Here is a 12,513-nt window from a genome sequence, read left to right on the forward strand (position 1 = left end):
CGCAGAGCGATGGGACCGGTTGGGGAGGAAGGGGGGTACCCTTAGCTTTCCAACGGTAGGTCGCTCAATTGTTTCCATGCGCTTGGAGGGTTAGGACGGCTTATTCTGTGAACCTCTGCTTAGTGGTCGCGTCGAACTTGTGATGGAGAGAACGATAGAGCAACGCTATGCGATAAAGTTTTGCGTGAAGCTGGACAAGACGCCGCTGGAAACTTTTGAAATGCTCAAGAAAGTTTTCGGGGACGATTGCCTTTCCAAATCGCAGTCAAACAGATGGCACAAGATGTTTAGAGAAGGTCGGAAGGAGGTCGCCGACGAGGCCCGCGCAGGACGCCCGTCAACATCGCGAACGGACGACAATGTGACTCGTGTGCGCCAATTATTGAATTCAGACCGTCGAATGAATGTTCGCTTAATGTCGGAATTATTGAACTTGCCGAAAACGATTGTTCACGAGATTGTATCGGAAGACTTGGCCATGCGGAAGATTTGCGCAAAACTTGTGCCCAGAGTGTTGACCGATGCGCAAAAGCAACACCGAGTGGAAGTTTGTGAAGAACTCAAGCAACTCTGTGCAGATAATCCCAATTTCCTGAACAACGTTATCACTGGGGCTGAGTCATGGGTCTTTCAGTACGATCCGGAGTCAAAGAGGCAGAGTGCGGAATGGCACACGACGTCGTCGCCGCGCCAGAAGAAGGCTCGCATGAGCAAGTCCCGGGTGAAGTCAATGCTCATTGTTTTTTTTGATGCAAAGGGGATAGTGCACCATGAATTCGTACCCCCCGGCCAGACTGTCAACGCTCAATTTTACAAGGAAGTGCTTCAGAGACTGAATCACAGGATCGCCCGCGTCCGAAAGGAGATCCGCGCTTCATGGAAACTCCATCACGACAACGCGCCGGCTCACACCGCCTTTGTTATTACGGCCTACCTGACCCGGATCGGTGTGGCAACGGTGCCGCAGCCGCCCTACAGTCCCGACTTGGCCCCGGCGGACTTTTTTTTATTTCCTCGGCTGAAAAGGGAGCTCAAAGGACAACAGCTCGAGTCGGTTGACAACGTACAAGCTACTTCGACGGCCTCCCTGAACAGCATCCCAGTCAAGGAGTTCCAGAAATCTTATGACGCATGGAAATCGCGTTGGCAAAAATGTATTGACGCAGAAGGGTCATACTTCGAACAATTTTAAGTTGTTTTACCTATGCGATCAATAAATTCTTTTTTAAAAAAATGCGACGCATTACTTTCCGGACAAACCCTGTATTTATTAAGTAAAGTGACAATATATCACAAATATTTATAATAAAATAATTAATTTCCTCGTATTTTATGTTATATATGTATATGTAATAAAAACTTTGGTTAAATTTTTTGTCACTAAATTATATATTTTATCAAAGTTGCAAATTTTATTTAACAAATTTTTTTTGATGAAAATGCAAATTTTATTCTTTTATTAAATTCTGTTTGTCTTTTTTTACATTTGCAGATTAATTTACAATGAAGTTTATACATTTTTTATATAAACGATATTATTGAGCAATATCAGTCAAAAATTGCCTATTTGATTTTTTATGACTTATTTTTACATGCCTTTGGTATGAATACATGCTTATTCAAATATTCTATCGAATTTAATAGTAAATTATAGTGAAAAAGCATGTATTAAAATATCAAGCTAAAAAGCTTATAATGGAATTACAGAACGATCTTAATATATAAGTATGGAATGTTATAAAATTGGTGCAAATCTTGTGTATCTCGATCTTACTTTGGGCTAAGTTCGCGTTTCAGTCTGAATTAAGTAGCTTGCCCGCTTCCTGATCGAGCAGCCAGAAGAGAGTGCCATCGATTGGGTTCACTCTTGTGGCTGGCAAATCCTCTTTGTCTTTCAAGACCCTCTGTAAACAATAATAAATGTAATTTAATCAACCAAAATTGACTCTCTAAATTTATATGTGCAATTCTGTAATATTGATAAAATAGAATAATGTCTTTCCTTTCTACTATAATATATTCTAAGAGTCAAGTGGCAAATATGCAGTATATGAGAGAACATCGTAAGAAAAGTTAGGAGATAAATTTAGTTTATACAGAGAATCAGCTGGCTAAGTGGTAATAGAGAATTCTTAAATAATTTTATAATCAATTTGCTAGATAAGCATCAATTAAAGAGAGAAAAAGGTGACAAAGAGCCAATATAGTACTATATCGAAAGTTACAAAAGAATCTAGTAGAAAATGGGATATCAAGAAATAAAATTCGACAGTCGAAGAAAACAGAAAATTTGCATAATTACTTCCAAATTCCCTAATAGTTACCACTTTCTCTCTAGTGCTGCTCTTCTACTATTCATATTTGCCACATTGACCATGTGACAATATTTGAGTGCTGGATATGCATATAATATCTTATTTCTTTTATTCCTTTTCTCTCTCTAAATATGGTCCCAAATATACATTCAAAAGTGGTCGTGAGATATAAATAAATATATATATACACACACATATATATATATATATATATATATATATATATATATATATATATATATATGTATGTACGTATATATATATATATATCTTCTATGTCTAAAATAGAAATTATTATTTATTTTCTTTAAATAATATTTCATTATATATTTCTATTAATTATTATTAATTGCAATGATTGAATTACTATTAGTTAAAATAAATATACTTCTTCTCGCGTTTTTAAAAGATGCAAAATTGTAAATTCAAAATTAATCGAATAATTAATAGAAAAATTTAATAATTACCTTGACAATCTCGGTCTTGCTGGCGCCGGTAGCGATAAATACACACATGCGAGCATTATTGATGACTGGCATCGTGAGGCTGATTCTGCTAGGTGGTGGTTTCGGCGCGTTCAATTCCCATGTGACCCACATATTCTCATCATCGAGAGCCCGATGACCCGGAAAAAGCGAGCATGTGTGACCATCCTGACCCAGCCCCAGCAGCAAACAATCAAATCTTGGTAATCTGTCCGGCGGGAAGAAGAAGGCCATTTTTTTAATGTAATCCTTCGCCGCGTTCTCGGCTACAAATATATACAAATAAATAAATGACAAATCATATAAACAATAACATATAAAAGAATTGTATATAGAAATAGATTGTATACAGTAATAGATAATAAGTAAAAATAATATATATTGTATAATAAAAAATATGAAATTGAAAAAATAAGGAGCAGGGGAGTTAAAATAATTGCAAGTGAGAAAAAATATTAGATAAGAGAATAATCATTATAAGATATTAAAGTACATTTAACTATAATATGTAAAATGAAAATATATATCAATTATTATAAAAAAAAAGTAAGAGTCAAACATCTTCATTAGTGTATGTATTAATTTTTTAAAAGACAACACATATGCAACATTGTTTGATTTTTTCATTTAATCTATAAATTATATGATAAATTTTAACAACGTTAATAAATTGATAACTCAATAGTTTCTAGTTTTATAACGGAAACAAATTCCTAAGTGTCATTTTTGGAAGTTACATAAAACTTTAAACGCGTTTTTCTCGAAATCACTTTTTTCAAACTGGGCGACCTCATAACTCCCACAAATCTTGACCGATTTACTTCAAATTTAAACTGTAGCTTCTAAGATACATTTGTCAGCGAACTACGTACGGATTTTACGTTCCGTTGTAAACTTTTTTTTTTACAAACAATTTTGTGCAAAATTTTTCGTCAAAAAATGAAACTTTTTCTTCAAACTTGTGTCATTTTTACAAAAACAATTATTTTTTAATTTCCGTACGTAGTTCGCTAGCTAATGATATAAAGAATTAAAAAAAATTTGGTTTTTTGTTCTACAGCAAAAATTGGAGCAGCTAGTAGGTCGCCCGTAAGGCACTGTCCGAAACGAGTGGTCATCGTTGCAGAGCTCTGTCACCGCCATTTTGTAAAAAAAAATGCAAAAAAATTTTTTTTATATATTTCGAAGTATGTAAGATTAAGTACTTAAAAAGGATTTTCTATCACTGTTTTTGTTTTATAGTAAAAAATTATCAAAAAAGTAAGAAATTTCTATATATAGTCCAATATCATATGTCTGATTTTATTATACATATCTAGAAATATAATTGGTGTTTATTTTTCGTTTTCTTTATCAATACAATAGAAATGCAGAATAACTTGTTAGTCATACCATTTAATTCTGAATCAATTTTTATGAATTGCTCCTCAGTGACAGGCACTTTTCCGATGAGACAATTTTTGTAGAGGCCAAAATTAGAATCAAAGTTCTCTAGAGGCACCACTCGTTCATCGCAGAAAAAGAAGCGCCATTTGCTCCAGTCAGTCGAGATATTAAGCAAAGACTTGACCAGCAATTCCACTACTGAACCACCTATGAAAACAAATCAGTCATTAATAAAAAATAATTTAATAATATTTTTTATCATGTATATGGTTCTTTTGAGATTTCTTATTCGTTCCACTACTTAACTTTTTAATAAAATTGATTTAAAATAATATTTAAAATAAATAAATTTTAAGAGTTTAATTATATTTATTTAAATATACATGTGTGTGTGTGTGTGTGTGTGCACATATATTGTTTTTTAATTCTTTTATATTACATATTAAAGATTAAAACAACAATTTAGGTTTATTCTTTTTTTTAAATACTTTTATCCATATCTATGCATACTTTTGAGACATCCGATATTAAACTATTTAACCTATAAATTTCAGGAAAATTCCTCCATGTATATTGCATAAATTTGCATAAATTTGCAGTATATATTTGTTACCCTAAAAATATGAATCTTGTCAACTCATGCATTATAATATTCGACATAATACTACTGTCTAATCAATTAATTAACTCCAACCACATGGAATGCTGAGCATAAACATGATTAAAAAACCAATATCATAAGAGTATTTTTCTTGATAGCTACGCTCTGTTTTTCATCAAAATCTTCTACATATGAATCGTAGGCAAAGATTAAATTTGCAGAATTTAAGCATTTATATTTCTTAATAAAGAATAAGCTTAAACATACAAATAATTCTTAAGTAATTTTTATAATCTACCAATTTTTATCTGGTATGTAAGTGCATGTATGTGAGATAAAGCTTTATGATTATGTAATGTACAATTACAATTTCCATATGATTACATTTATATAATTTTATATCCATTTTAGATTTTTTAATTTATACATATACCCATCAATTTTCTTTTAATATATGTACATTATTTTCCTTTCATTAATTGCTCATAATTTATATAATTATAATAAAAATAATTTAAAAAATTTTTTTTAGATTTAGATACAATTTTTCACAAAAATTACTAATAAATATAAAAACATACATATATATCTTTTATTATAGATTTAAAAACCAAATTTTTTTAGTCAAAAAGGATGACAAAGCTCAATTTCATTTCATATTGGGTGTAGAGTGTAGTACTTAAAAAAAAAAAAAACTAAAATTAACAATATATCAATTTACTAAAATACAATTTCTTGCCAGAGAAATGCAAAAATCAATTTTATAAATGCTTTATTCATTAGCATTTCACATTTATTCGCCATTTAATGAGACATTATACAATTCTATGTGCAAAAGTTTCATTTTCGTGATCAGCATGACAATACGAAAATCTTGACCTCTAGAAATTAAAAAAAAAAAAAAAACGCAAGATATTTTTTTCTCGCAAAGGCATCAGTAAAAACGGAATTCTAATTCTTACGAAAATTTTATATCTATATATATGTTCATTATATATTTTTATATATATATATATATATATATACATATGTATGCATATATGTATGTGTACACTTATAGAATTACAGAAAGCGGGAATTGTCAAAGTAGCAGTAAAGCTAAATAAGAGTGCAAAAGAAAAAAAAGGAGGATAGGGAATAGGATTATTCGGATATCACCTGATACTCCGAATCGGAAGATCCGGTCATCGCGTGATATCGCGTCGTCGGCGGCGCGAGCGACAAGATTCGAGATCCGCGAGAGCAACTGCTCCTCGTCGTTGGCCACCACTATCTCCGTCATTGCGTACGTTCCTTGGGGGACAGACGATGTGAGGTTATTCCGAACATGCACACCTTCGAATGCGACGACTATCGAAACGCGAGTGCGCCGCTGATAACCTATATGATATACAATACGTCTCATGCGAGATCGACACTTTATCTTCTACACTTTTTGCACTTTCTTTCGAGAAATTCACGTGACGCGCTCAGTGGAAACTCGCCCTAAATGCGCGCGCATTCGACGAAAGTGTAGAAAGTGCAGCGCAGTACGTAGAAACAAACCTATAGATTCGTGTATATGGTTTAGCGAATAAAAAATCAAATAAATTCTCGATGCTCAAAGTCTAATAATAACAATTGTGATTCGAACAACAATCGTCATTTTTTGATATCTCACGTTTTTAACTAGTGCCATAAAAAAAAATTCCATTTATTGGGACTCTCAATTTTGTACGATGCATCTGTCATTATCGTCTTACAGGTTAGTTTAGGTTATAATACATATATATTTGACTTTCTCTAATTTGCAATTCATGTAATTCGCTTTAATTTTTATGTAAGTTAAAAATCGATATATAAGAAAATTGTTTTCTAATTTTATGAATTCAATATTGATTTTATTTTTACTTATAGTCATAATCTATAAGTAGATGAGAAAATTATAATTAACTTTTTGTGGATAGATTTTGTAATTTCTTGACGATTTTCTAACGCATTATTTAATTGGCACATAAAAATACGTTATAAAATTTACAATCTATTTCGATGAGATGTATGAAATAGATAATTATAAAAATCATGATTCTCTCTAATAATGTATTATCACTAAAACATTTATGATTTTTCTGCAGGAGAGAAGTGTAAAATGTTGCAGTGATCGACTTAATGGATCATGGCTGTCCTTAAACCAAGACAAATCTACTTATTGCAAACAGCTGAGCTGTTCAGATAACGCAGAGCTTTGTCAAATTAGGCAAAACGCAGAAATAATGTCCTTCAGAATACGTTTAGCTCGTAGTAGGCCAATAAGACTTCTGGGTAGTGTCGCCATGAAGTGTTGGGCCTTTAGTGGAATTTATATCCTTGTCTGCTTCCTTTTATATTGGTTATATGGTGGAATTTTAGCTTTCTTCCTACTGTGCTTTGCTACAACTGGTTGGTACCTTTTTACAGAAAGTATTATTTTCTAAAGTCTTATTATTATTAGTTTAGTATTAATCTATAAAAATATCAGCTCAATGATATTATTAAGGATCTTTATTTTTATATATTTATAATACTTTTTATTGTTACAGGAATACTCTACCACAGAGAAGATCAACTTCTTTATCATCCAGAACTGCCATCTCATTCCAGAGTTTATGTACCAGCTCCTTCAATATTTAATTTACCATATCAAAGTGTGTATACCAGAGCTGGAGATGGTACAATGCTACACATGTTCTTTGTTTCTCAACCAGAGGACAGAATGAGGAAAGCACCTACAGTATTGTTTCTTCATGGCAATGCTGGCAACATGGGCCATCGGTATTCAATATTATACACATTCATACATAAATAAGTTAAATACATTTCTACAATAATGACTAATTAAAGCACTTTTAGAAATTTTGTTAATTATAATATTAGAAATGTTCTTCATTTATTATATTATTTATTATATTCTATACAATCTCGATTATATAACAAATATAGGATTTTAGTATTAAATATTATATTAGTAAGAAAAATTGTATTATAATAAATTATATATATTTATATGATATAATAAGTTACATTGATTGTTTTCTAGGTTGCAAAACATAGTGGGACTGTATCATAATATCCAGTGTAATATTCTAATGTTAGAATATCGAGGATATGGATTGTCACAGGGTTCTCCATCAGAAGAGGGTCTCTATATGGATGCTCGAGCAGGAATAGACTATTTGTCCAGTAGAACAGATATTAATACTAATGAAATTATAGTCTTTGGTAGATCACTAGGTAAGAAACAAATTTTATTTTATTATTTTAAACACATTATTTATGTTCTAATTATTATTTTTCACTAATAATTTTGAGGCGGAGCGGTAGCAATCGATTTAGCCACAAAAGAAGAAAATTCGCAGAGGATTTGGTGCCTTATACTCGAAAACACCTTCACTAGTATTCCAGATATGGCCGCCTTATTTGTTGGATCCAAATTTCTACAGTATCTACCCCTCTTTGTATACAAGAACAAGGTAGAGATAGAAAGTTTCTAATTTTTTTATATTATTTTGTACACAATTTGATTTTCTATAAATTAATTAATACATTTATTATTTTTAAGAAAAAGATAGTCTTTTTATTAAAAAATAATTTTGTTATTGATATATGTGATGTAAAAATAATACAATATTATATTGTTATTTTTTCACTATATTACTATTGCAATTAAATATAATAACTTTATATGTATAAAACTAACTCTTATTTTACATTTTTTTTACATATAATCTTTAAAAGTAATAAATATCTTTTTTGATCATATATTTCTCCTGCAGTATATTCTTATATTTTTATACTTCTTATTACAGTATTTATCTATTCTGAAAGTTCGTGCAGTCACAGTGCCCACTCTGTTCATTTCTGGTCTAGCAGACACATTGGTACCACCTCGCATGATGCAGGACCTCTACAAGAATTGTCGAAGCACATGCAAACGCATACTTCCAGTCGTGGGTGGTACACATAATGAAACTTGGTGCCAGCCGCATTACTATCAAAATATTTGTAATTTTCTGACTGAACTCAGGGAAAATCCCCCTCCAAGAGTAACGTCTAGTCATTGGCAAATCGATGATATCTAATGACGACGCTGATTAAGTACGCCTATTATTACTATTTTAGACATAAAAGTCGTTTTCACGTGTTGTGGATGTGGAAGAATTGACTTTATCGAATTGGAATTTCATAAAGGTCTTCTTCGCGCATTATAACCACAAAGAAATCGATCTTGTCATCAAAATGGAAATTAATAATTATCTTTACGTTCAAATCAAGTTATAATTAAACTAAATTAGACTAAATAATTACTCTTTGTAAGTACAAATCAATTTAATTAATTGATTTAATTGTAATCAGTTACATTAATTAATAAATTAAAAAATTAATATAATTATAAAATACTTAAAAGTTATATGAAAAGAATCTATTGTTAAACTTATTTATTAAAATAGAGTTTTGAAACTTTAATGTGTAATCATGAAAACAAAATTCTTGATATATTTCTATATGTGATAACTATTATTATACATTATTTGCAGACTGTGTGGTTCCTGTTACAATAAGTGCTATAATAAAAAGATAAAAAAGGATTAGAGATTATGACAGCTAATTTACAAGAGTATAAGTTGTGCTAAATTATGGAAGTAATATCTTTTATATGTTTTCCCACAATGACAGTCTTCATGTTTTTATAAAAAAATTAAAATTCAATAAAATGAGATTCAACCAATGATTTAAATATTATTTTTAACAAAAAACCAAAAAGAGAGGTGGTCGCATAAGATTTAAGACTTTATTTGGAGAAAGTTCTGTATATGTATAATGTGCATCTTTTTTTACTTTTAAGCTTATCGTCAGCAGATTTTCTCAATATTTCGATTAGTTAGTGAATTACTTGTAATAGGTTACACGATTCATTCTATCTGCAAATCTACAAATTAAATTTTTATCTATTTACTAAAATCTACGATTAATTCGTCTTTTCTTCGCAATCATTCTTCGAGTCAACAGAATGCCGATTATCGTTAGAATTGCAAGCAGAGTGATTGCTGTGGCCAGAGCAGCAATCATTCCAGGACTGCTTTCGAATGTCACGACCTGTTTACTAGAGATACTCGCAATATTAACAGTCATTCTTTCTGCGAAATGCGAAACGTCATCGCAGAAAATTTCTCCTTTCCATTTATACCAATGGATCATTCTTTTATTAGTTAACGGAGCTGGGCCAGCACATCTGTAATTAATAAATTTAAAAAGTAACAAGATTATTTATTCTTATTAATAAGTCGAAATATAAAGTGGACATTTATTTATTCATAATTTGTGTGATATGTTCTAATAATGCATATACAATAATATATTAATTTATATTACCTTAAATTTTCTAACAGGCTGCGGTTCTTCAAGTAAAGGTTTTGAACTAATGTACTTAACATCCATTGCAATGAGCAATTGCAAATAAATGGATTACCTTGCAAATTAATGAGATATATTGCATTTGAAATTTCATTTATATTAAATAACTTTGACGGCAAATGAGCAAAGCAATTATTGCTTAAATCTAGCTGAAAAATAAAGAAAAAGAATTACATGTAAAAATATTTTTATATAATAAGTTATAAGATATATGTACTTACAGAACAAATATTCATGTGCTGAAAAACATTTTCCTCAATTGAGCTCAATTTATTATTTGAAATAGTTATATTTATGCAATTATCCTTCCTTTCTTTCAACATTAGAAATGTATCTTTACTAATCTCTTCAATCGTCTTCAAAAAATTTACTTCAAATTTTTCCAGTCTCAGTTCAGATTGAATTTTTACATTTTTTAAAGGATTTCCATTAATTTTTAAAATTCTTAAATTCGGAAAATTTTTAATAGAAATTGTTTCAGGAATCGTTGTTAAATTGTTAAAGGATAAATCCAACGTTTCTAAATCTTTAAGAAAAATATCCGGAAATTCCAATGAGGAATTTCCATTAATATTTAGATCTTTTAATTCTTCTAATAATGTTAAATTGTCATATACATTAGAAATGCTATTGTTTTGAATGTTTAAGGTACGGACTGATGATTTTTGTATTGATAAGGAACTGATAAAATTGTTTTCTGCATAAAGTTTCAGCAATGACAATGGAAGATTTTGGAAATTTAAATCAAGAAGATGAATATTGTTGATGTAAAGTATTTTCAAATGTTGTAGACGAAGCAATGACTTAGCTGGGAGACTAAATAGATTATTAAAGGAGAGATCTAAATATTCCAGCTCCAGCAAATCATCCAAGAAATTCTATCAAGTAGAAAAAATTAAATAAAATTAATACATAATATTAAAATTCGATTTTATGAAATAATTACATATGTGATTATTTTCACTTATTATAATTTATTGTTATAACATTGTTGAAAAAGTTAAATAATTTTTACTGTCAAAATTAAATAAAATTGTTACACTACCAGATTGCTAAGGTTGTTGTGAGATACATCAAAGATTTTCAACTTTATTGTTATATTTTCCGAGCTTCTCTCCAAGTTACTAATTTGATTATGACTTAAATTTAATTTGGAAAGGGAAGAGTCTATGTTTATAATGGACATGTTGAAGCCCCATAATAGATTATAGGAATAATTTATTTCTTCGAGATTGTTCAGAATCTTGAAAATATCTGAATGTATATTATCGAACTGATTGTGAGAAAGATCAAATTTTTTTAAATGTTTCAACTTCTTCAGTTCGTTTATGGGTAAAAATACTAAGTTGTTTTTTGAAAGAATAAGTTTGTTTAATGATTCATGCTGATCAAAAGTAAGAAAATCGATTTCGAAAGCTTCATTGAGTCCTCGATACCTGTCATGACAGTCAATAATTTCTCCTGAATCTGTAAGAACAGTGATATATAATATAACAATATTTATATAATGAATAATATAATGTAATCATATAATAACATTAATAATATATAATAAACATAAGAACATATAGTTAGTAATTATTAGTTTTATTTATTATAATTCTTATAGATTATTTTTTCTTTTAAAAGACAGTGTCAAAATAATCATTAATAGTAAATAATAAAATGGCAAAAATAATATATATGTATATATATATATATATATATATTTGTTAATTGTATATATCAGTTTGTTTATAAATTAGTTAGTTTTTATTATTTCTCTTTATAGATTTTTTTCGGACTTACCTAAGGCAGAACATATGCAAGTTTTGCATATATCACCCAAACATTTGTTGTATATAATTAAAAGTAACAACAAAATGATATTACAATAGTTAAATATCATGATCTATGAATTTGTTATTTGAAAACTTTGTGACTTCACATGTAGACTAGGCAAGTATGACATGAAAGATATATCAATGATAGCTAGAAGAGCCTTAGTAAAAGATATATCTACCAACCAATCCTGATAATATAACTGATAAGTGTGTTTGTCAGATAATGTATTAGTCATCTTGTCATCGAAAATTATATATGTATACATATATGATAAATTTAATCGATTAGTAACAAATCAAATTATACAGTATATAAATAATTTTGACATTTTATTTATGTTTTCTTTTTTATTTTAAAGATTTTCATTTCCTAAATTATTAAACATACATTTTTTCTATTAAAAACTTTTATTATTAAATAATATTTGAAAATTTTGTTATTAATTTTCAGAATAGTGATTAATAAATCAACT

General features: G+C 29.4%; 3 protein-coding genes across 4 annotated transcripts; 1 reads left to right on the forward strand and 2 right to left on the reverse strand.

The window, feature by feature from the left end:
• Positions 1 to 230: 230 nt before the first annotated feature.
• Positions 231 to 6,187, reverse strand: Pgls (6-phosphogluconolactonase). The gene is made up of 4 exons (XM_029310190.2): positions 5,946 to 6,187; positions 4,193 to 4,393; positions 2,783 to 3,066; positions 231 to 1,904 (listed from the first exon to the last, which is right to left on the reverse strand). Exons 1-4 carry the CDS (start codon positions 6,067 to 6,069, stop codon positions 1,794 to 1,796), a joined length of 720 nt encoding a protein of 239 aa, XP_029166023.1. The 5' UTR covers positions 6,070 to 6,187; the 3' UTR covers positions 231 to 1,793.
• Bem46 (abhydrolase domain containing 13-like protein Bem46) lies at positions 5,984 to 9,531 on the forward strand. 2 transcript variants are annotated; one of them, XM_029310188.2, is made up of 7 exons: positions 5,984 to 6,531; positions 6,902 to 7,205; positions 7,346 to 7,577; positions 7,843 to 8,036; positions 8,115 to 8,275; positions 8,612 to 8,900; positions 9,341 to 9,531. In XM_029310188.2, exons 2-6 carry the CDS (start codon positions 7,040 to 7,042, stop codon positions 8,882 to 8,884), a joined length of 1,026 nt encoding a protein of 341 aa, XP_029166021.1. In that variant the 5' UTR covers positions 5,984 to 6,531; positions 6,902 to 7,039; the 3' UTR covers positions 8,885 to 8,900; positions 9,341 to 9,531. The 2 variants fall into 2 exon arrangements, with proteins under 2 accessions (XP_029166021.1, XP_029166022.1); XM_029310189.2 differs by lacking the exon at positions 5,984 to 6,531 and adding an exon at positions 6,547 to 6,606.
• Positions 9,532 to 9,580: 49 nt separating this feature from the next.
• Positions 9,581 to 12,475, reverse strand: LOC114936859 (uncharacterized). Its single transcript, XM_029310186.2, has 5 exons — positions 12,006 to 12,475; positions 11,263 to 11,684; positions 10,439 to 11,095; positions 10,176 to 10,366; positions 9,581 to 10,035 (listed from the first exon to the last, which is right to left on the reverse strand). Exons 1-5 carry the CDS (start codon positions 12,103 to 12,105, stop codon positions 9,759 to 9,761), a joined length of 1,647 nt encoding a protein of 548 aa, XP_029166019.2. The 5' UTR covers positions 12,106 to 12,475; the 3' UTR covers positions 9,581 to 9,758.
• Between the last annotated feature and the right edge of the window lie 38 nt (positions 12,476 to 12,513).

The sequence above is a fragment of the Nylanderia fulva genome, unplaced genomic scaffold (assembly GCF_048542155.1).
Source record: "Nylanderia fulva isolate GAGA-0341 unplaced genomic scaffold, ASM4854215v1 Scaffold11, whole genome shotgun sequence".
In the NCBI taxonomy this organism is placed as follows: domain Eukaryota; kingdom Metazoa; phylum Arthropoda; class Insecta; order Hymenoptera; family Formicidae; genus Nylanderia; species Nylanderia fulva.